Source organism: Onychostruthus taczanowskii, unplaced genomic scaffold, assembly GCF_017590055.1.
Source record: "Onychostruthus taczanowskii isolate IOZ18803 unplaced genomic scaffold, ASM1759005v1 scaffold20, whole genome shotgun sequence".
NCBI classification, from domain to species: domain Eukaryota; kingdom Metazoa; phylum Chordata; class Aves; order Passeriformes; family Passeridae; genus Onychostruthus; species Onychostruthus taczanowskii.
Genome location: NW_024499240.1, coordinates 10,614,878 through 10,640,665, shown reverse-complemented (window position 1 = coordinate 10,640,665; position 25,788 = coordinate 10,614,878). Strand labels below are relative to the sequence as shown.

Sequence of the window (25,788 nt, the reverse complement as noted above, 5' to 3'; positions counted from 1 at the left end):
AATGGCAGCTGTAGTTCAAATATCAGTACTGTAATTCAGTGCTGTTCTGTGGGGAGAATGAAGGTAGGAGGTGTGGAGGACCTTGCAGTTTCTGGAGACATGTTTTGCTTATGATTCTTAGGATTCTTCTCTTTTTTACTTGGATGCAAGTTAATGTAGAATAATGCTGAATGAAGATGCAGCTGCTATTCCCAAATAGCCTGTGGAATTGTAGTCCATGATTCCTGTTTGATCTGGCAATCTGCTGAAGGGAGCAGCTTGACTGCCCACCTCTACCCCACTGCTGCCTCTTTCCCTTCCAGTTCTTTGTGGATAAATGACATTTAACTGCTGTTGACCGTACTTGGGAACAAACAATTGCTGCAGGGACAAAGGACCTGCTATGAACCAGGCAATAAGTTGTGGTCCTGTCAGCATCCAGTGATGCTGACAATGAGGAAGGGCAGAATTTTGAAAATTATGCAAGAAGTACCAAGCTGTAGATGCAGTTTTGTGGCCTAAGGAAGGGATTAGGTCACAATTCATTTAGTCTGTAGACCAGAAAATGGTGATGTGGTCTGTGGTATCAGAGAGATGAGGAATAGCATATTTCTGCTTAGAAGGCTCAGAATTTCAGGTTTTATCATAGTAAGGCAACAGCTGGACATTGGCCTTCATCCCTGTCCACATTTTCTTCTCCTTGGTTATGGGGAGTTCTAAAAGAAATTCTTCAGGTTTTTGTTTAAAAGGTGGTAGTAAAGTCAGATAAGCAAATTATGATAACTGTTTTCAGCCCACTCTGTAATGTTTAATCAAGTAATGTATGGATTTCTGTAGGTGTGTTTATCCAGTCAGTTGAGTTAATTTTCTGCTTACTTGGAAAAAAAAAAAAAAAGTAATTTGCTTCTTTTTGCAGGTTGCTGGTCTCATATAGGAGACCCACAGGAGTGTCACTTTGAAGAGTGTATAGTTACAACCACCCCTTCCTTGATTCAGAATGGAACATACCGCTTCTGCTGCTGTAGTACGGACTTGTGTAATGTCAACTTCACAGAAAACTTCCCACCTCCTGACCCTACTGATACAACACCTTACAGTAAGTCAGATGTTTGTGTTTCTGTCTTTTCATGGTATAAAGATTTTAGGGAAAGAGCCTTTTTTTTGTGCTACTGTTAAATGTGAAGCCTGTGACCTTTCTGTGTCACAGAGATGGCAGACAGAGCAGAGCTTTCCCTTAGGAAGTTTGTCACACTCATATTCCACATTGCTCCACAAAGAACAAGATAAATGCTTAGAAGAGGATTGGTTGTGTTGGCACCTGCTGAATACAAGTTATATTTTTCAAAATGGTCTCTAATCTTGTGTGGTTTGATATTTGGATGCTCAACATCATAAGCCTGTGGAGGTATTCAGAAGATTCATGACTTCTGTTGAGAAGAGGCCAGTGGTTTCATTAACACTACGGTCCCTTTGGAAAGTTTGGCCTGTCTGTTCAGTCATAAATCATGGGTAGTTTTGAGTGGTAGAACTGATCTTGTATCAGAAGTTCTCTCCAACAATCTCTGAAATCTGATTTCTTTCTTTTGCATATCTCTGGTAAGGGCTAATTTTGACATAATGTTCAAAGAACACTGCTAGTATTACTAGTTTGAGCAATATAATTTTCTTTTCAGTTATTTATTATCAAATCAGCCTAACATACACATCCAAATTAAGGGATCAGACCCTTTAACCTGGTATGACAGAAGCAAGATCATAATTAGCAGGTACACTGTTGTGCTGTGTTCAAAAAGTTAAGAACATGTAAAGAAGCTGAGTTAGTGGCCTAGTCTAAACATTTGGATAGCCTTTTCTAAATAAGAATTGTGAGAGGGAAGTTGAATAAAGTTAGGTATGTAAATGGAGGCACAACTGTTCTGTATGTCAAGAGTTCTTTATCAGTGGAAAGTATTTTGTGAAATGAAGGTGTACAATTGGATAGCATTTACAGCTGTAAAATGCAAAATTAATAGTTTGTGTTTAGGAATGATAGTATTTGAATTAACTTCAGTGTGAAAATGCTGATACTTATCACTGGTGCTTTCAAAAATGGCTGTAGGGTCTGGTATTTGTAAGGAAGTTGGATCAAAATGAGGGTTTGGTTTGGCATGCTAAAAACCAGTGGTCTTTAACTTGGAAAATGTGTACAGTATGAACGGGTAAAGAAAGTTGGTAAAACATGCTGCCTTTTGGTTGACAGTACTGTTTGTAGAGCAGTAAACAATCACCATTTGGAATCACTGCACTGTGTAGTGCAGAACAGACTGCTTGACTTTGGTAAGAGTCATCAGACTGGGCTCCCCAAATGTACCTGGAGTTAGTGTTGTGCAGGGAAATCAGACAGGAGGAAAAACAGCTGTAAAGGTAATTCCTTGTCCCTTTCTGTCCCCCCAAAACAGGAAGGCCAGATTCTTACGAAATGACTTGTGCTTATTCTTCTCAAAGGATAAAAATTGCAAGCTGAATTAATTCAGTTGTTGAGCGATAAGATCTTAAAATAATTGTAAATGAAATTTTTGATACCGAAAGATCTATCTTGACTTGCAAAGTGGAGGGGAGATGGATTAAATCTGTAACACAGTCCTTAATTCACCCAGCTGTAATTGAGTGCTGCAGTGTACATTTCTACTGACTCAAACTGTTTTGTGTTATTGTGTCACCTTCCATTTTCATAATAGGCAAATTTGGCTTTAGGCATAAGCACGAGCAAAGTAGGTTGCTTCAGAGCACAGTTGTCTGTCTGCTTTGGCTGGGTTAAGAGATGGAGATGGACCACTCCAGCAGCAAGGATGGCCTCGTTTGCCACTCTGGTGTTTTATTTGTGAAGCTCTACCATTGCTGTGTCTGACAGAGATGGGGCTGCTCCTGGCTGTTCACATGCAGCACTCTGGAGGTACAGGATACTTGAGAAAGCTGCAGGGGTGAAAAAGCAGAGAGGCTGCAGGCACAGACCCCTGCAATGTTACTGACCCACATTCCAAGTGGTGGAGTGTTCATGGTCTCTCAGCTCCTTCCAGAACCCATTTTGGTGCTGTAAGATTATATTTTGGCATGTTAAGTACAGAATTCTTGCTATAGCAAGGTTGAGATTTTATAGAATTGTTGGGAAGCTTTGTATTAGTTACTGGATACCTTTCCTTGGACACTCTTCCAGCCTTTCTGTTATAGTTGACAGAATGCTGTAAGGACATGAGCAAGGTTAGCTGCACAGGCTGTGGCAATCTGTGTTTCCATACCTTTTATATGATTAAATTGAACAGGTCACAGTCACATGGGAAATCTTCTGCAGCAGGTTATTTCAGTATAGCCTGTGAACTGTAAGAGCATTATTTTTCATCTGTATTTTTGATAGATAAAGTTTTTGAATGGTCCAAAGTAAGGCATGAGACCTCCTAGAACTGTACTTATGATCCTGGAAATTTTGAAGTGGAGATGACTGGTGTACAATTATGTGAAGCCTGATGAATTCAGGCAACAATTAACTAAGTATTTGTAAATGTTTTTTTCTCATTTCCAGTAAAACCATACAAAATAAAAAGTTCCTGGAATGACAGGCAGAAATTCAGCTGTAGTTTAAAAACTAATGGAACCTGAAGACCTTGCTGATGACCCTAATCAATTTGAAGTTTAATTTTTAAGGAAAATTGCAATTGTTCTTTTAAAGATGATTCCTTGCTGCTATATGAAGGATTTGTGGAAACAGCCGAAGACTGCTAGCCCCTTGAGCTAAGTCCACCCAGAAGAATAATGGAATAAAACAATTACTTTATACAGTCTTTTGGTTGCCATTTTTCTATCATACTTAACAGTGGTGTGTTGAAAGATACAGCTAGACTATAAATGATTCAAGAAGACAAAATTAAGATACATGTTAGATGTATCGAATTATCATTGTTGTAACATATAGCAATTAGAAAAATTAAGTGTAACATTTAAGATAATGTCAATGTTGTTTTTAGGATGTCAAAACATTTATTTTGTAACTGTATCTGTGTAGAACAGAACAGCTTGCTTTTTTTTTTAATTTATGTTTAATTAGGGTATAAATACATGTAATCCAACCTGTCCAGTAACAAAATTTTAATAAAAATGAAATAAGATTGAGGACAAACAGGTTCTTGAAGGCTGAAATTTAATCCTTACTGCCTCCTAATGTGCAGCTGGTAATTTAAAGCAATCATACATATGAGTAGTCATAATATTCATCTCTTCTATCTTAAAAGATAATCCAGGTAGATTTGAATAGCTGTTGCTAATCCCTCCAGCTAGAATTTTGCAAATACTGTAGGATGGGTGATAGCCTAGAACCCACAGTCTGGAGGTATTAAAAAGGCAGAGATTAAGATAGCTGTTTCCTGATGCCAGGAGAAGTAGTGGTTGGAGAATGGTGTCTGTTTCTGATTTCAAGATTTGCCTGTGGAGTTTGGAACTACTCAAATGCAGACATTCAGAAAAAAAAAAAAAAACACTCATCCTCTATCTTTAACTTGCACTTTTGCAAGGAAAGGGAAGGATGTATCTTGTTCTATGATAAATTTCTCATGGATTAGATTCACTTTTCTTCCATCTTGTATTTTCAGCCAATATACTCATATATCCCTTAACCCTATCTAAAAGGGGCCAACTGTGGCTTCCTGGGTCAGTGTTTTGAGATGTGTTTACTTTGTTGGCCTTGTCAAATATTTAGTTTCACTAAATATTATGCTAAATATCTGCCTGTTATGACTGCTGAATGCTTCCTAAATTCTCAGACTGTTTTGAAGAGAAATTTATTAATTCCTCAATCATTCATAATAGCCAGTTAAATAGAAATTAAGTAGCTCTCTTGTTGGTCATAGATATATTGCTGTAATGAAACATTCACATTAAAATAACATCAAGATGAAAGAGCAATTTTTAATTATTGTTTTCCCTCAAGGCTGCTTCCGGGTGCCGCAAATAAATGAATGTAGCAGCAACTGAGTGTTAAGAATGTATTTTTGTATGACAGGTGATGTATTTGTGTGATATGTGGAAAAAATCCCTGGCAGCAGCAGTTGAGCAGTTACTGGTACATGTGGTTGAATATTATATAGGGTTTTCATCTCATAACAGCAAATAGTGGCTGCAATTTTAGAGGATTTAGGAAATCTCTGTTAAATAAGAGCACTGAGTTGTGAATAGAAAGAGACCACCTCACACAGTCAAGGAAGTTACTCTTCACTCTGAAACACTGATTACAGGCTTATCTTTCCAGTATGACATTCTTGCCTCTCTTTGCCAGCCTTCTTGCTATGTATATGAAATAGGTATGTAAAAGTCTGTCTTGAAGTGCTCATGGACTTGTGTGGAAACTTTGACAAAAGCTACCATTAAAAAAAAGAAGTAATTACTAATGTATGTGGCTGGGCCAGGTTAATTATGGTAGTAATGAGACAGTTTTCATTTAACTATTGTTTTTGAGAGGCAGCAGTTAGACTCATGTAGCTGTGGGCACATGGCCCAATCTAACTCCCACTGAAGCTGAATTAGATCATGTCAGGCTAATTTTGGAAAGTTGTAACCCTGCTCACTCTCAGTTGTCTTGAACTGCTTTTTCTGGAGAATAGCATCTGATATTAATTTATAATTCAAATGCATTTACTTCAGCTGGGTTGCAGGACCTGATCAGCTAAGTTGTAGCTGATGTTTAAGCAGGTCTTTATTTTCTGATCTGCCTCATCTAAAAAGCCACTCTGTAAATAAGCTTTCTCCTTCATGTCCATTATTCTTTTTGTTTTCAGGTGATTTAGATGTAAAGAGGAAATGACAAACCTTTGCAAGGTGGCACATCTCAGGTTTAAAAGATGAAGGTGGGAGTGATCTACACCAGGATTAAAACTTGTACCCTTGAAATGATTGGCAGTCAGTCAGGCACCTCTTCCTTCAGTGAGGAGATGAGGCACATTCACTATGTTATAAGGCAGGGGAGGAAATACTAACACAGTAATTAAGGGCCTTCATATCTCCTAAAAAAAGAAATTTACTTTGAGACACTTAAGCATTTGATGCAAGAGGATGGTACTGTGCCTCTGAGGAAGTTGCTTTAGGGTGCTGTAGAAAATGAAGTTGCTGAAGTGCTGAAGGAGATAGAGGTGAATGTGCATGGAGATTTCTTACTATGTGTCTCTCTTAAGAGATTGTGTGTGGAGCAGCTGATAGAGGGGGAAAATGAAATGTCGGGCTTTTAAAAAACAATTTCTTAATATACTAGCTTCATTATGAAATATTTGGGTTTTTAGCCAGCTGTTAACAAATGTGTGTTTTCCTGAACCTTCAGTTGCCTGCCTGTCTAAAATTTAGTGCTTGGTGGGGTGTTTTTTGCTGTTTATTTGGTTACAGGAAGTTAATTAACTGTGGAGGGGGCTGTGACACTGGGTACACATTGCTACAAATGCTTAGTGATAAGATTTCAGAAACCTGGGCTAATTAAGGCTGTATCTTGTGTCATTGCAACTGAGGGAAAAGTGATGGTGTTGTGGATTAGGGTAGGGGAGAAAGAGTAGAAGTGGAAGTTTTTGCAGGAAGCTCAGTATTAAAGCAATTGCTATAAAAGGTTATTTAGAAATTCAAGTGAAAGCCTTTACTTCTGTAGAACCAGTGCAGTGTTTTGCAAGTCTCTCGAGATAACTGGTAAAGCTTGTCGAGTAACTTCAGTTTCCCATTAAAACTGAATCTATCAAAAGCAGAATCTCTTAAAGATTGTTGGTAGCAGCACTTAACTGTTCTAACTTCTAAGACATCATAGTCTCCTGAGATTAAATTTGAATCTTTACTGAATTTAAAAGCAAAGCTTTGATGTGAAATTGGAGTCTTGCATATGAAATGTTAGCTGTGAAGGCAAAACATACTTAGGCAGAAAACTCTATGTGTAAATTTTTTCTCTTTCAAACATTTAATCAGGAAGATGAAATTGAAGTGTTTTACTTGCACTGACATTGAAATGTTTTGGAAATGTTTTTAAATTTCTGCTATGCACCAAACCCACAAAATGCTGAAAACCATGTTAAAAGAGCAAACGTTTGTTTGATAAAGCAGAAACATTTCAAATATTATTTTTACAAAAACACCAATAACCCAAAACCCAAACACGTATTTTTTTTTTCCTTTTACAAGTATGTTCCTTACTGCTTTGTCAGACTCCTGTAGAAGCACACTTGATGGGAAAGGTAACTGCAGGAATTAGTAGTGTGTTGTGACCTGGAGGCCCAAGAGCAAGGATCTTCAGCAAAGTTCTCTTAAAAATATGCTGGAATCTAAAAAGGGCTTTTTTTGGATGCAAGGTGGGATTTTTTCTGTATCTTGACATTGCCATATAGTGTGTTTGTGAAGTGCTAGAGCTGTATTTGTGCTTTGTCTCAGAGGGCTAAACATATTTTTCTTGAGTCCTTAGAGATTTCAATTCCTCAAGTACGTGTGAGCATAACTTCTAGATTATTCGTTTGATACAATTGTCTGATCTGCATCTTTGTCATCCTTGGAGTAGCCTGCTTGTTTCTACTACTCCACAGCAAATATTTTATTCACATTTAAGATCTAAAATTAAGAAAGGAAACGCAAATTTTTTGTGATGTAATGACTGGTTTTGCCATCTTCAGTAATAGTGAAAATGTGCATTTTAAGTTAACCAATATCTGTAAATAAGTGATTCTCAGTCTTGTATCATGTGCAGTTCCTCAGGCACTAATTTGCATCTCAGCTGGAAGTTACTTGCTTATGTTTTATGCACTTCTAAGAGTTTAAAGATGTGCAAATATCTTTGGGTAATACAAATATAATAAAGATACCGTTTCCATTTAGTGGGAATGCTGTGTACTGTCAGACTTTTATGTTCTTGTATAATACATTCAGTGTCATCATTAGCTGATAGCTTTTGTGACAGTGTGTGTTGGGGCTTTATTGTAAATGCCTTACAGACACAAGGTAAAAGTAGATAAGGCTCCTAAGAATGATACTCTTTCAGAATGCACTAGTGGAAGGCTGGACTGTAAATAATGAAGGTAGCAGATAAGAAATTGTTTTGCCTCATCTCAAGGCAAAGTGGAGAGCATACAAGGGTGCTATACTTTTTATGTCTTTATTCACATGCTGCAATACTCAGTGTAATACATGCCATATCATCATTATTCTAAACAAATCCTACACTGCTACTTAACACAAATAATTTGAGAAATAGGTAGGAGCTCTCTGCTAGGAAGATTGATGTATCAGTGTACTTTTGGGTGACATAGATCGACAGGCTTTCCAAAGGCGATAGGCTTCAGTAACTATTCCTCAAATATTTTAAAGCTGGGTGTTGTAAATTTTAATATTTCAGTGGGAGTTAAGACTACACCTCTGTGGAAGCATTTCTCCTTTAAAGACTTGTGAATTTTGTTTAGGTAACTCTGCTCAACAAAGTATACTCACTGAATTAGCCAAGATAGTGTACATTGAAGTCATTGCCAAACAAAATGGAAACACTGTTTATGTTTTGTGGATGTTCTGCTTGTCTGTGTCCCTGTGCTTTTTCAAATGTTTATTTTCACGTTGGCTGTGTTGATCTCCTGCTTTCCCTGCCTTGTCATGCTCAAGGCTCCTTGCGCTGAGCTGGAATGGCAGAAGTGGCTGTGCGCAGGCTGCTCGGCGGCTCCAGCTCCTGACACAGGGCATTAGCTTCAAACTACTGCAGCTGTATCTCCCTGGGCAGCCTGGAGCTGCTGGGCTTGCTGTGAACACTGTTTCTCATAACCCCCTTTGTCCTGCCATCTTACGCACAGAGCATTCCTCGGGATTTTTAGCATGGCTCTGCTCTGGTTTTCTTGAACGATTTTGCAGTGAATGGAGTTAAGATTAAAAGGCACAAGAGCTCTGTGAAGTTTGGTTATAAAGCACTGCTAGGTGTTGCCAGCTACTACTAATAAATTCCTACCCTATGCCCAGCACAGTAATAGTCTTTGTCCTCAGACTACTGGCATAGTAAGAGGCAGACTTGGCACTGGAGCTGTTAAGTGCAAAACAGAAGATCACTTGTAAATATTGGGTTATTTGCTGTTCAGTGCTATTAGGCTCATCTGTGCAGAACAGTGTTTAGATCATGGAAAGCCTTTCATGTCTTTTTCTTGCTCCTTAATTAGACATTTTCAGTAAGCCTCACTTGTTTCTGTCCTATGTGCTATTTTGCTGACAAAAATCTGATTCTCTGACATGGTTTTGAAATGGATACAATTTATAAAGAAAGCTTTAGGTTCTTAGCATTTGACTTGCTCTTAAAATAACATGTTAGCCCAGCTGCCTTTCAGTCTTACCTGAGTCGCAGCTATAGCTCAGCACAATACCTCAGAGGAGACTGAAAGTTCAGACAGACACTTAAAATATGTTGGCCCTTCAAAGCTGGTCATTAATCACGTTTCCTTATTGAGCTGTTTTTGATATTTTTTTTCTTAATCTGAAAAATAATGGGGTCCAGAAAATCCAATACATTACTTAACATCGATTTCTGGCTTCTTTCCTTATGATATAGCATTCAGTGTATCTTCAGAGAGGGTGCTGTCTGGAGGTAAAATGCCTTTGAGTCTGGCATAATCCTAGGAGCTCTAGGTAAATAAAGCATTTGGTTTTTAACAGTGTGATGTTGTTTCTAAGGACACTTGAATTACTTTTATAGAAAAGATCTGGAGTTATGTAGGTTAGCTGCCAGGTGGCTCGTGTAGAGCAGGGGCTGGTGCAGAGCAGGCTGTGGGTGGAGATGGCAGCATTGCCCCCAAACCAGGGAGCAGAGGCTGCAGGCAGCCCTGTGCTGGGCTGGGTCTGGCTTGCAGGTGCTGCAGCCAGAGCCTGAACTTGAGACTGTGCTTATCTTTGTATACATGCACTAAGAGACTCTTCTTTGTGTGATTTGACTTCTTTCACAACTCTGCTGGTGGACCATCTTCTCTCAGGAGTATAAGAAAGGTTAGGAGCTCTTCTTGATAGAAGCTATGGATTGTCTCTTTCCCTTCATCCTTTCCTCATATCAGACAAAATCTTTGCATGTGGATGGATATTGGGGATCAGTGTTTAAATTAGTTTTCCTTACAAGGAAAGGCTCATGTCCTTCTTATTAAAAGAGTGAATGGCAAATCAGCTAAGTGCCTCAAGGTTTGGATTGTGAATGTGTGACTGACTGGAATTCTGAATGTGAAGTTTCATAACTGGGCATCTAGCTCCTGACATATGTCAATCCTGGCTATAGATATTTCCATTATTTCTGAAGAAATGCCAGGGTTGTTTTGAAGTTGCCTGAGGTGATCTGTTGCTTTCTGGCTAACAGAACACACGTGCTTGAAAAACAGAGTTCATAGAGCATCCAGGTGAGCAGTACAACCCAGGAAGCATTTCATCAGTGAGCTCCTGGTCATGTTACCCCTGATTATACACCAATTGCAGGCTTTTCAAAGCTGTAATTTCCAAGATGGAATAACTCCTATTGCTGCTGTCCAAATGGAAGATGGCAGTATATTCACTAAAATCTTGGTGAAGAGTCCTGTGGCTGTAATTGTACGTAAACAGGGATTCAAGTTGATACCCAAGTCTGTTTACATTTGTGTTGGTTGTATAATAAAGAAAGCTTACTGTCGCTAATAGGTCAGACTAGGGTGTGGTGAGTTCCTGAAAAATTATAAGGAGACCTAAATGAAGTTATAAAGAATAGAGTTCCTCAATCCATAACTACTTTTGTATATCCATACTCAGTATTTCTTTGTGCCTTTTTATTTTATCTTGGTATTTTGTGGTGTTACTTTTCTTAGTCATGCTGTAGTTTTGCTTTCTTTCTGTGATAGGTTTGGGAATGTTCCTTCTTTTCTTATATATTGAATTAGCTGTTGTTGATGTATACCATTCACTATTATTTTTGCTGGTTTGTATTTAATATACAAAATGAACGGTGAGTTGTTGCTATGGACACTAATACATAAGCATTAGAGTTGGAACACCAAGTGTTGTGTCTATTTTTGTGTGTGACAGAGACCTTTTTTCCCTTGTTGCAATTCTTATTAGTACTGAATTTTGTAGTAAGAGATCTCATTTTTCATGTCAGCTGTTAGAGGTCTGCAGATTTTTTTTTGGTTGTATTTTAGCTTCCATGTTTTCAATATCAGAATAGGTATTGATCTTTCAAAAAACCAAACATCAAATTTATTTAGACAGTCCATATATTTCTTTCTCAGAATTCCTGGTTTGTTTATCGGTGTTTTATTTTTGGGATACTAAGATATTTTGTTCTGTAGCACATTTCTTAATTTGAAAGAAATCAATATATTAATTAACCTTAAAATAAAACTTATTGAGTTTCACCCTGTTTCAGTTTGTGTAGTATACTTCCATGTAGAATCAATTAATGGAAAAACATTTGCTGTATAGATGTGTCTGGGGAGGGAGTTAGGAATTCAATATTTAAGGGCAAGGAATGTACAAGAGGGAAGTGTGAAGATTTTCCTTTACCTTCATTTTTTTGGGGTGTTTTTTTTGTGCTTTAGCTTTTTCCTCTTATTCTGAAGTAGAAAGATTTATAATTTTCTGAGAGATGTGATGGAGGACTTCCTTTTCTAAGATATTAATATCAAATTGCAGTGAGATAGGAGTTTGCGGTCCAGTTCTTTTAAATTCCTTTGAGATTCCAGTGAGGTGGACTCAAATGTTTAATCACTACAGTTTTATGCATTTATTTGAAAGGTTGAGCCTACAAGCTACTGCATATATGTTTCTTGGCATTATTATTTCCTAAAAGCTTCTGGAATATCTGTGAATGATATTAGACAGCTTTTGACTTTGGCCTGGGTTTTTGCCTTCCTTCAACCTGGTGGCATGAGGCTTATTTAGAATCTGCTTGCAGGCCTGTAAGCATTTTCTGAGACTGGCAAAAAACTCCTTGTTTCAGACATTCGTATTGACTTAAAGCTATATATAGTTGGAGCAAGGGTGTAAGGTATCCTTGCATCCCGTGTGAAAACACTTCTCACTTTCATAATGCTAGAACAGGAAATACAAGTGTTGGAGCTGTAGCAGTGAAAGTGATTTTTCCCCCTTTGCCAAATAAAAATATTTCTTTTTCTTTTATTTCTTTTTATCTTTGAGTTGTCGTTCAGTGCCCTGTCTGTCAATTTGTTCACAAGCTGATGTGTCTGTCTGAAGGAATACACTGCTGATACATGCTCTAAACAGCTGAACCAACTGTATGGAGCCACTGTGATAATTTCTGCTTGATTGTAGCTCTGTTTCTCCTATTAAAGCATTAACCTGCTCTAAAAGTAGTGATGCTTGTAGAAATAGAGCTTTAAACCCCAATAAATTAGTACTAGTGTAATAAAAAAGCACAGTTTTTATGTGTGTATTCCTTTGACCTGGGCGGTTTTCTCTTTAAGAAAGCTAAAACCAATATAATACACATGTAAAAACTTCAAAAAGAAGCAAAACCCAAATCCACCTCCTGCTCCCCAGTAGAAAAACCAGACAAAATAACCCCCAAGCATGGAGAAAACACCCACATTCACACCAACATGAACTCCTGACAGGTAGACATTCAAACTGCAGCAAATACAAATTGGTTATATTCGAACTGGGGTTCTGTTTTTCTTCATTTCTGTTCTCTGAGGATATAATTGCAGTGACTAAGGCAAAATGGATGATGCTGAGCCACAAAGAATTGCACTGAGCAGTGTTCTTCCTTTGGATGCAGGTCCAGACACTGATGTTTCACAGCACTATGGGAAACCAGAGAGAACTTGGAGAAAACTTACTGCAAATTAAGGCATGGAAAGCCAGAGAAATCAGTGACAGATGAATGTTTAGAAAATATGTTAACTGCTTTTTTGAGAAGTTTTTTCAGTGAGTGTGAAGAGTTACTGGAGTTTGTGTGCCTGTATCAGCACGGTCGGCAGACCCATCCTGCCCCTGTTAGCTGCAGGTGGGGCTGGGCTGTGCCCCCGCCGTGGGTTTGGGTGAGCAGAGCCCTGCTCACCCCTGTGTGCGACACTCCCAGCGGCAGAGCCATTGGCAGCACCTCTGGGGCAAACTGCAGCTGTGTGTGGGTGAAATGAGTACAGACTGCAGCCCAGGAGCATTACCCACCTCTGAGCGCTGTGCCAGGCACTCTGGGGAGCTGTCCCCTGGAGGGGACAGCCCTGCTCGGGCTGGCACAGGGAGACAGAGCCCAGGCAGGTGTAGGCTGTCCCTGGCCAGCTTTGGAGGGTTCAATAGGAGACTTCTGTCTGGCACGAAGAGAATAGTTAGTGAGTAAGAGCAGTGGGAGGGAGTGCATCAAGGAAAAGGTTTGAAACTAATTGGAGCTTTCAGTGTATAGCTCAGGTGTGCTAACATTACTTTTCCTTTTTCTTCTACACTTAAATGTTATTTTCAGGAAGGTTAGTTGGTTTGAAGTTTTTGGAGAGGGGGCTTCTTTTTGTTTGTTGGGTGTGGTTTTGTTTTTATTATTTCAATTAAAACTGAAAGCCAGTAAGCTCTTTGGTGGGAGGAAAATTTTCATAATAGTCTTGAAATGTTAGATACCTGTGATGAAGACAATTAAATATTGCTAATGGAGGGGAAACTCATACATTTTGAATCCTTGATTTCACTAGATATTCCAGAATAGACCAAGTGAAATAACATACTAAAGATAGCGGTCTGAGCAGGTTCTCCCAACTCTGCTGAGCTGGATCCTACACTGAGCTGGTGTGTAATATTATAGTCTGTAGTAGACTACTCAGAGCAGGGAGTGGAGGTGGGCACAGTCCTACATTTAAGAAGACTCTGGCTGTGTGGTCACAGTGGAACAGAAGTTTCCTGTTGTATAAGGGGACACAGCCCTAAGTATTTGATTAGCTAAGATCATGTGTCACCTAAATGTTCGTCAAGGACATGTTCATTTTATGCCTGCACACTTACATGTGAGTTGCTAGGTGCACATAAGCATGTAAATTTAGAGCATTTTCTAGTTTTTTCTACCCGTATAAGAATTGAAATTACCACTTTTTAGGCATTTATAGTGCTTAAGCCAAACCTGATGAGTAGCCTAGCACATCTGATGCCAGAAGCACGACATGAATTTCTTGCACTGTCTTTGTAATCATTGTAATGGGTTATGTCTTATTCCCAAAAGTGCTATTGGCACAATGCCGGCCCATATTATGATTGAGCCCTTGAAATTAGATTGGAAGGCAGGCTTTTCCATTCTTTCTAGATGGTTATGGAATGAAACAGTTACCGGGTGGGTGCAGGTTTTTCTGAGAAGCAGATATGTTCTTGCAAATGCCATGAGCTTCCACCTGTAATGGAACTATGTTTGGATTGTTTGGTGGAAATGTGGCCAAGTACTTGACAGCTTCATGTATTTTTGCAGTGAACTGGGCTCCTGACAGACCTTTCCAGGTGTTGAAACCTTTCAGGAAATGGCAGTTTAGAAAGAAAAATAGAAAGTGTGTTGTGTAAGCACCATGGAACTCACGGAACACTTGGATTTCCTTTTTTAAAGGATTAATTGGGAACCAGAACTCTTGTCTAAAACAATAATAAGACATTATCTTCTCAGAGGCATGGCTACCTCTGTGTGATTACCTGTGATTTGTTAGAAGGAATAAGCACGGAAAAAAAGGGAAAAAACCCCCAACTACAAAGCCATAGTTAAGGCTGAAAGCATGAAGTTGATTTGCAGTCATAAATCCTCATTTTTGTCCTGGTTATATATTTTCACTTTGAGGAAAGTGAAGGCTTATAGAGTTGTATATTCCTATATCTAGACTAGTGATTGAGGGTGTCTTAAATTTCGAGAAACCAAACAAGGATGTGTTAAAAGTGTCTTCAATGAAGTGTAGAAATGCTTTGATGGTGACCAGTTGGGAAGCATTTGAAAACCTTGCCTGTGACTGTATATATTTTGTGATGTGTTAAAGCGGGAACACCTGTCAGAAAGGAGTCTGCCTGAAGTTTAATTTTGGCTCTTTTGTTTTGCAAAGAAAGATTTTTACTTGCTTAATGGGACTTGAGGTTTTTGCCTTTCATTTAATAGGATTTCATGGTAGGGTTAGGATTTGAGTAAATTAGATTGACAGAAGACTTCTTTATGTTCATTTTTTAAAAGGCTCCTTTTTCCATTCCAATTTCTACAGGATCTGTGTAAATAAGTGTCTTTTGAAGGTACCCGTTTCAGACTTACAGTTTAATTGTACAGCATCATTAAAACAGCTGAAACAAATACTCAGGGCTGTGACCAGTTCAGGGATTCATTTAAGAATGTTTTTCTTACATGGAAAATATGTTTAAAGTAGAAGACTTACAGAAGCCATATCATTCAATATATTTTATTCGGTCTGTGAAGTTCATCTAGCAATCATGCAGATTCCAGCATTGTTTGCAAGTCATTTCCATAGGATTATGAAATGTCTCCTCATGACCTATTCAGATTTGTGTTGAAATATTAATTCCTGGTTTGAAACAAGTTCGTTACTGTAGGGCAGACAGAACATGTTATACAAGTGAAGTCAGCTGTAAGACGAATTGATAGCTTTGATGCCAGCCTTTGTACTTGATGGATGTATATTTATTTTGGCAGGGATGTTGCCTTAGATATGGTCCTCGTTCCCCTCCCGTGGTCTCCCCGCTGGCTGCCGTAGGCTCTCACAGCTCAGCAGAGCCGTGGTTGTGCAGCACAGCTGTCGGGCACCGCTGGGCTGCAGCAGCACCTGGGAGTAGGAGGCAAGGGATGCCTGAGCTGGCACTTGTGCTGCAAGAGCTGAACATCAAACGATGCCTGTATTTCATCTGAAATCAAGTACTTAGATCTGGAGAGGGATTTTGCATAAGTGCAAACTAAGGATTGCTATTTATCATTATTGCCTTTTTCATCTTCATGCTATTTTAAAGTAATCAGAATAACCTTTGAAGTTAGGGGAGGTGCTGTTTTTCCCATTATATAACTAGCTAACATAAAGCACTAAGAAGCAAAGTAACCTACCTAAGATCAGGCCGTTCTGTGTCAGAGCCAGAAACACAGTCTAAATTTCTCTTTGTTTTATATTTCAAGTTCTGGACATTTTTTCTTTCCTTTAGGAAAAGAAAATGCATTTACGCATATCTAAGGTGCACTTGTGTGCCCTCATACAAGGTGCAGTTTTCTGTTTGAAGAAGGTCACTGCAGCTGGTGCCTTGGAAACAGAAGCTGTGTGGCAGAGGAGATTATTGATTTTGCTGGGGTCCTCGGGAGGTTAAAGCCTTTCTCCTCTCTGGGCCTCTCGCTGTGACAGCTCCTGCCCTGCCGCTGCCTCCTCCTCGCGGGCTTGTCAGGTTCCCACAGCCTTTTCTGTCCTTTATTTCCTTCTGCTTGAGGATGTCCCCAAATAGCTGCATCTCATATCTGTGAAGTATCTTTGAGAGAGAGGTTCTTCCTGCCCGGAAACCATCTGAATTTCCATTCAAGAAAGGACAGTAGAGGGAAATAGCCCTTGCTAAGGCCTCTCAGCTGGGGAGGAGAGGTGGCTTTCAGCAAGAACCAGGAAAGGTTCAGCTGCTCTGCCACCCTTCTCCACTCACTGGCATGGGCACAGGGCGAGCAGTGTCCTCAGGGATGGCCTGTGCTGGATGGGACCAAGTGAGGAACAGGACTGAGACTCTGAGACACTGATGCAGACTGAGGGAGACTGCCAAAGGTCCTGGGGAGGAGAAGGGGAGATGCTGTTCACAGCATTCTGCAGGCACCCTGGAGTGAGATAGGAGGGGAAATTCTGTCTGCTCCCACCTTTCTGCTTCATCACTCAGTTCCTTCTAATAACCATTTCATCTGGTAAGACCAACTAGTTCAACATTAGAGCATAGAGAAATGTAATGGTTACTTCCATCTTAAAATTATGGAAGGTTTCTAAAATATTTTTCAAGTCCTAGAAAAAGCACTTGCTAAAGTTAGAAATTATATGGCCATGTAGAGAAGATGATTGGGGAAAATAAGTGAGTAAGTAGGTAGGATTACTGGGAAAACGGCACATGTACATTCATGTTACATTCTCCTTCTAAACCATGATAGCAAGAGCTAGAGCAGATGTGTACCTTTTGGCAAAATACAGGCATTGTCTGAATTTGTATTAGCCAGACAAACACAATGTTTTACTAACTGTGAATGTTTCTAAAATATCAGACAGGTTTAGCTCACAACTCTGTAGTGTAGGCCTTCAAATTTAAATTCACAAAGCCTGTTATGTACAAGAATGCACGCTCTACAGAGTTGTGCTAGAAGTAGAGAAATATGTTCTTGAATTAAAGAGAGCAGGAGAAGTTTTAGTACTAAAATACTTGCTACACTTGAGGATTACACTTGAGGATTACAATATTAAGCTGATTTAGGGTATTACATCTGGAATACTGGGACATAAACCAAACGTACAAGGAAAGATTTTTTCAGAACTCATTCTTACCCTGTTTGTATTGATCTTGTGCTTCTACTTGAAACAGGTTGGCTGCCTAAAATTGTGCTATAATTCAGATTTCATTGCATGCTTAGGGAAATGTTTTGGAATAAACAGCCTGTACAATCATGTCCTTTAAATCAGTTCATTCTTCATTGCCTCTTGCTAAGGCTGACAAGAAAAAAGAGCTATCGCTGCAAGTCAGCGAGAGGTGTGCAGCTCTGCTGACAGGACACGAGCGCTCCGTGCTCCTGCCCACGCGGGAGCAGCACCCCATCTCTCTCTGTGCCGCGGCTGGGAACGGAGGCACTGCCACTCCTTCAGGTGTGCCCAGCAGGAACCTGCTGGGACAGGCCCCAGCATCCCACACTGCCTGCGCTCGGCTCGCCTTCCCACCGAGGAGAGGGCTGGATGGCGAGGGGGCTGGGTTTCTCTAGGAGCAGGGGGAGTGACTGACTGGCAGACAGCATTCCTGGGCTCCAGCACACTTGAAGACATGAAAAATGCAGCACAAGGGATCTCAGCTGCCTTTTCTGAAGCATCTGAGGGTTTGGTTGTTAGCTCATCTGTATAAAAACAGGCGTTTCGGTGTTTTGATGTAATTTTTTGGGCTCTATTTTTAGTGCCTGGGAACATTACAGACATGGAATATGTGGCTATTGAGCCTGTTGGAATTAAAATAACTTCAAATATCTTTAAAGAGGCTTTCTGAAGCACTCATTTTTTTCCATTGCAGCGCATGTAGTTTTTGATCCAGTGCATTTCAGAGGCTGGAAGCGTGCCATATGTTAAAGCTGGTGTTACCATTTAGTTTGATAAGCAGGAAGTCCTGTTGGTCCAAGATGAATATAAGGGGATAAGGTAAATGTTGTTTTCAGCCTTTTTATTAAAAAACATTTTTCTGACTTTTGTTTCAATATGGAAGATGTCCCCAGTATGTTGTTAAGTGCTCAAATTAGCTTTCCATTTAGCTTGAAGGTTAGGTTGAGGTGCACTCAAAAACAGTTTGACTATAGAAGCAAGGTACTTCTATCTCTCTAGTAATCAAATATTTATTGGTATATAGAGAATTTCAGAAAGAATAACCTAAATTTAGTTTTGTGTTAGTATTGCTATTTATTTTACATACATCATGATTATAAGGTTCTATTCAGTAGTGTTAGAAATTATACTGAAGATGCCTGAACTCCCAGAAGAAAAGGCAGAAAGAGAAGTTTTATTGGGTTTTGATGAACTCATTAATTTCTTCTGCACACATGTGACAAGCTGCTAATTCACCTCTCTGTATCTAGTCATCAAAGAAAGAGCACTTAGGGATTTCATAACCCACTCTCCTGCCAAAGACATTACCACTCTTGCTTAATTTTTGAGTTTGATGTATCACAGCAATCTTCAGCATTCAAAATGAACAAAAAAGACCAATCTGAACACCCCAGGCTGGCTCCAGATTGGGTGCTTGGTGGCAGCCAGTACACCAGAAAGGACAGAGGAGGGGAGTTCTGTTGAAGTCTCTGGGACTGCCTGGCTCAAGGGATGGTGAGGGAGTCCTCCTTTTAGAGACAAAGCTTACATCCAAATTACATTTTCCAGCAGCAGATTTTTGAAAAGAGATCTGCCCACTGAAACTCTGCCACCACGGATGACTGACTTCCAGCTATAGCAGGACTGCTCTGGAGCACATTATGGGAAATAAATTTTACAGCCCAAGCTGTGTGGTGTTCTGAGGCATTCACTGAGGAGGCAGATGGATATGTGATGCATGAGTGCCAGGTTTTGATGTTACTGCAAGTCTCCTGAGAGACTGGTGCTTTCTGACATCCAGGTTCCACACCGTGATGTGATTATGTGAAAAGTGCATTAAAACAGCTCTCCCGATGTGGAGTAAAATATGAAAAGATGTGTCATAAAGGACACCTTACAACAACAAGTATATATAATTTTGTATAAAAAGTTAAAATCAGTCAAATATGATGATGCTGAGTGAAAAGTGGAAACATGTTTGTGACTGTTTAAATCTTTTCTTCAAACACTGTAATGATTGGAAGCAAGTGCAAATTATCTGTTTCATCTAAACCAATAGACTAGAAACCAGAGACTTGCTGTTAAGTCCAGGGAAAACATCCATTTTCAGTTATGAAAGAAAACTGCCTTAGGGTTATGGATTGGCAGGATTATTCTGTTAAAGATTGTTGCACCATCTCCCACAAAAAATACAGTTTCCATTGTGTTTTCCATCTGCGTGTGCACTGTGCTCTGTCCTCTTCCATAGAAGTTACCTCGCTAACTTCATTGCGCCTTCAAGTGCCTCCAAAATTTTATGTGAAAGAGTGGTTCCTCACCTTAACTTTGGTTTAAGTATTGAAAATGGTCATGTTGATAACATACTGTAGTCCTACTACAAAATTTGGACATGGATCTTAATTTTATTAATAATTCGTCTAATGCTTACAGAAAGATGCAACCTTACCTTTTATACATGGGTTCATAAAACAGGATTAGGGTAATAGTTGTTTTAAAACATGAACCTGTAAAAGCTTAGGTCAATAGCAGAAGTTGTTAGGAAATACTATATTTTTTCCTTTTGTCATTCTCAACCATTCATAGATTTAATAGAAAATTGGGAACAGCTCCTGCTGGAGTTTATTGTAAATGTCCGTAGACCATATTTTAAAGGTATTCCAACCTTGTAACTCCATCTTAACTAAAATTATATGTTTAAATGCTTTTAATTAAATGGTGTAGATGGGACTCTTGTTTTCATTATATGATAATCTGACCTATGTCCCTGGTATCTAAAATGCCACTAACATATTTTTTTGTTAAAATTCTGTGCTTTTTTTTCCCTTACATGTTTTGTTCCCTACAATGAATGAATTTAGGATTTACATAAAATAATTTGGGTTGTTTTGGCATAGTGCTTATATCAGAGGCTTTCTTGTCATTTGCTCTGATGTGATGGAGAGTGTACTCTCTTGCTGCAGGACAGTGGATCAGGAATGAAGCGGTGGTGGCTTGGTCAGAAAGAAATGTTGATTACTGTCCAGAAAGGAGGAGAGGAAAAAAGACCTTATGAGGTGTTTTGGTTTGGTTGGAATGTGCTGCTAGAATGCAGTAAGGGGTGTATATTTTACTAGTTGTGGAGAATTCCCAGGACATGTTTGATACAAGCTTTGTGTAGACAAAACAGATAAACAGATTATGATTGAGGTCTGTGGGGCCTTGGAAAAGATTGCTAATTGTATGTTTTTTCAAAGGATCAAGATCTTATCAATGTCATGAAAATTGTGCAGGGCTACTGTGAAAAGAAATGTGACTTTAAGCAAGTTGAATTAAATATACTTGAAAGGCCTCTTTCTGATCTGCAGAGCATATTTGCAGTTATCTGCAGCTGAAGGCCACATTGCCCCCGCGCTGCAGCCTTCCATCCCGCGCTGTGCTGTGACAGAGCCAAAAGCTTTCCCTCTTCTTCTGATCTCATCCTCGGTATCACTGAGATTCCTTAATGAAGAGCAACTTCTGCACCAGCTTGGCTATGAACATATTGAATCTATCACATCAAAGAAATAGTTGTAGGATGGCGTGAAGACTCGGCTTCTTTTTAAAGCAATCTGTATGGGCAGATCTTTTGAATCGCTGTGTAATTTTACTGACTTTGATCAGAGTCCATACAGCTGTAGTTGTTTTGAACAATCAGATGTTACTGTTGTGCTGTGAAGGTTAAAGGGTGGTGTTTTCCTTATTTGTTAAGACTAATGTTAGTCTTAACTACTTATGTGTGATATGGCAAATTAAATAAATGTTAATATTTTGGTACCGATCGGCTTTAAGATCACTTCGCTTTTGATACATGGCTACCAGAAAGTCTGTGGGAACATAGGTAATTACTTTTAAAACCAGTTTTGATTATATAGAATAATTGTATGTTTGTCTAAAATGTTTTTATACAATGCTTCTCTAAACTTAAATACACACATGTATTTTCTAGAATTATTTACTACTGTGTGGCAGATACACAGCTGTGAGTCATTTACATGAAGAGCAGGCAGATTTCTGAAAATGGAATGAAAAGCTCTAATAGCAATAGAGAGATCTGGTAGAAATTTGTGTGCAAATGTCCTTTATTATATGATCACCACCATGTAAATATATGGCATTGAAACAACATTCCAAAGCCCAAGGTTTCATATTCAGATATTAGAAGGAAACAATGTCATTGCTTGCACAGTTTCAAGGCCATATCCTTTTGTGTGTTTGTATTGGGATACAGACTTCAATTACACAATCAAATTTTCCCCCTTGGGATTCTTAGTTTTTCAATTTGGTTAACACTTAATGCTGTCTTCAGATGTCTCATCATAAGTGACCTCTCTGGTGTCCCAAGGAGCTCTCTGGCTATTGCAGTGTAGCACCTTTGGTGCAGGGTTAGAGAGAAGATTTCTGGACAGCTTTCAGCTGCCACAGGGAAGAGACTATCCTTTCTTCTCATTTCCCATTCCATTTGCTTCATACCCTCTCATTTCAGAAATAGTATTGGGGAAACAATGTGTTGAATGGTGAAGTAGGAAATATGAGAACTCTGCCTGGGTTCCTCACAGTTCATCATCCAGGCTGGAATATCCAAGAGCACAGATGTGGGTCTTGCTTGACCTGATGCCGTGGCTTTGGCAGTGGTGGGTTAGTTGGTGCTTTTTCCAGAGCAGCCTCCTGTCTGCAGGTCTCACAGTATTTGCTGAAGGGGAAGAAGATAGAAGAATGGTGCATCCCTTTTCTGGCTCCCAGGAAGGAGTTCTGTATGTTTACAGACTCATTTGCCATTGGCTCTTGTTACCTGGCTTTGTTTCAGTTTTCTCTCCTTTCTCAGAACATTCTTTGGTCATAGGATAAATGCTAATTTTGAGTTTTGGAAACAGGAAGCCTACAAACGAGGCTTTAATTTTTGAAAGTTAAATTAGAGAGAAATAGAAAGTTTTTTCAAGCATAGGCGCAGATTGGAATACTTTTGCATTAATTAATATTACAAGCTTATATTTAGTGGAAAAGTTATTTTGAAGAAAAAACATTGTTCTTCCTAATGCCATTAGCACTGGCAGTATTCTCCATTGAATGGCATTCCTGGGGAAGGTTAGGAAGGCAGCAGTTTGACAACTTCCATGTGTAGCAGTATGGAAGCTTAATCCAAAAACCTCAATTCATCAAAGATGCTGTATAAGTGCTTGGAAACTGTTATGCCAGTAATGTCTGAGAAAAGGGAGAGAAATGCTTAATGTGGTAAAAGTGCCTGCAGGGAGTGTCCCAAGTGCAGGGCTGGGTTCAGCCAGATGACTCACTTCTGACTGAATACTGGAAGCATTCCTCTTCATGGTTCACTCTGAAATACATTCCCATTTATTTGTGTGTACCTTCTCCATACACAGGAGCTGTTGTACTTGGGTTTTTGGAACCTGAAAACAAGCCCTTTATTGATGATGAGGTCAGGACACTTCTGGGAACGGTGGCTTGTTGGTTACCAGCTGCTCCCCAGCCAGAAGGAGGTTGTCCTTCTGTTTTAATAAGTTGTGCTTTGTTTCTTTTTCTTACTTTAAAAAAAAAAATACACTGTCTGCTGTGATATTTCTTTGTGATGGAATTGGTAGACTATAAGAATTACTGGCAAAATGTTTCAAGACAGAAGTGTGTACATGCTGGGTGTCTTCCCATGATGATTCCATGGAATCATTGCACTGCTGCTTGTAGAGTCAGTAGATCTGTGAGCAGCGCTCCCCTTCCCATTCAAGTGGGATAAGAAATTGGCTTTTAAGGTTGTTTGGGCCTTACAGCACTTACTATTGGTTTCAGTTTTTTGTTGTGGCACATTTGGTGTAGATCAGGGAGCCTAAGTTGAAGTTGGAAATAAAAGCCTCACTTACAAATACCTTCAGCAAGCAACTTCATTAGCCTTCCTCTCAGTTACAGTAAAATAAATAGGAGAAAACTCTGACAAAATCTTCTGTGTACAACTGTAGGCAGAATTTAGCTCAGCAGCCAACTCCTTAATCCTTGGATTTTCTAGAGTCTGCAGCTAATTCTGCTCTGTATGATATTGCCTTTTTTATGTAATACATTGGTTTGGGAATAATACTGAGATACCAGCACTCCCAGTCTGAGATTTGAAAACAGTGGGGTTTTTTGTCACTATGTACCCAAATATTGGTAATGATTACAAAAATTCAAATGAGATTGAGTGGTTGTTAGGCATGTTTAAAGTCAGTTTGTACATGACGAAGAAATAATGAAGCTGTAGGGCACGTGTCTGGTCCTGCAAATAAACTTGAAAAGCAGAGTCCACTGATTCGAGGGAGGGGTTGTCAACAGCTGAAGGCCAACCAAGTCTTAGTTCAGAAAAAATGTAATATCAAATCATGGCTTTCATAACAAATGTCCTAATCACAGTGAGCCATAGTTGTTTTCACCCAGAACATAAGTTCATGGACAAAGCATGAAAAGAAACTTCTATACATGTGCATTTTACATCCTTATTTTAAAAGTGCCTTGCTTAAAGGTTAGTGGTTATTTTTATTGACCTACACTGATGTGTCTTTTGGTGAGTTAGTTAAAACATATCTCCAAATAATACCAAGAGAAATATGGCTCTTCTGCATATGTATATAAAAAACTTGTATTAATTACTTAGAAGTGTATAAAAGAGCAAATGTGAACCTCTGCATATGGCTTGGTTCACATTTAAACCAAGTTCAATGGTTCTCAGCTAGGCATTTAAAGGTGAGTATGGTGTAAAAGACTAAAGATGAAATATATCCAGAGAAGGATTAATAAAATCAGTGAGGCAATAAGAGTTCTGTTAAGTTTTGGAAGGTTTTGAAACTGGGTTGATAAGTGACATGTCCTTTTTGTTCTATTTAAGAAAGATTGATAATCTGACAACATCCAAAGTAATTGTTTTACAAAGCAGATAGAGGGTTGATAGAAATAACACTTTTGTAGGGGGAGAGAGGGATTGGAGCTGTCTGGGCCTTTTGTCATTGCGGGGTTTTTGTGCTTTCCTTTTAGTCTAGATTTACAAGCAAAAGATAGTAAAGTTGTCCTTGCTGGGAAAAGACTGGCTGTCACACACAGCATTTTACTCACTCATGCTGTTTTGAGCTGTATGTTATTACTCCATTGAGATGCTCACTTACCCTTACTAAGAAATTTTTATTTATTCTTAAATTTCTTAATATTGCTCATCATCCTGACAGTAGTAACTTGCACTGTAGGACTGATTTGGCTGTTGGAATGTTGACAGTTTTATTTTAAAATATTTGTAGGAATTGAAAATTAGTTCAAGAGATGCCAATCTAAAATTCTGATGAAACAACTCTGCTTAAAAAAAATTAAAACATTCTTTCCTCTGGAAGGTCAGGGAGGTCTGTGAGGTTACCTGGTGGCTGCACAGCTACCCACTAAACAGAAAAAGGCTGCAGAGGGGATGGTCCATCAAGGAAGGAGAGAGAAACTATCCTTTTTCTCTATGTGTTTTTCAGCTGCTGATGGGAGCAAAGTGCTATCTTGAGATTTTCTGGTATCTCTTCAGCCTGCAGAATGTCAACATTCACAGGCTTCTAAGGGGAGTGTGCCAAGGCAGCCAGAGCTGTGGAAGAACGTGTTGCTCAGGATGCCCTTGAACAGCAAAATCCCATTCCAGGGTAGAGGAGGGCCCTCCCGATAGAGGCATGTTGTTAAGCCTTTGATTATACAGAAAACTAAAGAAGAGCAATCAAACTCAGGCATCAGATATCATTTGGCAAACCGTGGGAGAAATGATTGCTGGTTATTTGGCAATGGGAAGGTAGCAAATGGCTGTGCTCTAGTTGTGCAGTCAAGGAAAATACAGCTGGGATTATAACCAAAGGGTCAGTCTCTGCTACTCCTTACTATGTGCTAGGCACTGTTTTGAATAAATGCAAAACCCGTCACATTTAATATATATTTTAAAAGATAACCCAATAAAATGTAAATTCCATTCATAAAAATATGAAAATCAAAACTACCATTTCCCTGCCAGCAGTTACTCAACTGCTTGCACTTGTGTCATGTTTCATATAGCTTTGTATAATGTAACAGTTTCCTTTATGATGTTGTGGCTTTCAATATATATGTATGTCTATGTTTTGAATACATAATTTAGATGACAATTGTAATGTGTATCTTTTAATCTCCTCATTACGGAAGTCACAGCTCTTATTCCATATTAGTGTTCTATGGCAATAACTTATTTTCATAGCAAACGTTATTTTACCAAAACCAGTAGTGATGGTATTTCTTTTGACAGAACAAATTCAAATTTGATGGTATTGTGATTTAT

General features: G+C 39.0%; 1 protein-coding gene across 1 annotated transcript in view; it reads left to right on the top strand.

Moving 5' to 3' along the window:
- Positions 1–25,788, top strand: part of BMPR2 (bone morphogenetic protein receptor type 2) — a 105,777-nt gene that overhangs the window by 52,768 nt on the left and 27,221 nt on the right. Inside the window, exon 3 of the mRNA XM_041403182.1 lies at positions 896–1,075. Coding sequence (XP_041259116.1) covers positions 896–1,075 — 180 coding nt within the window. The remainder of the gene's footprint in view (positions 1–895; positions 1,076–25,788) is intronic.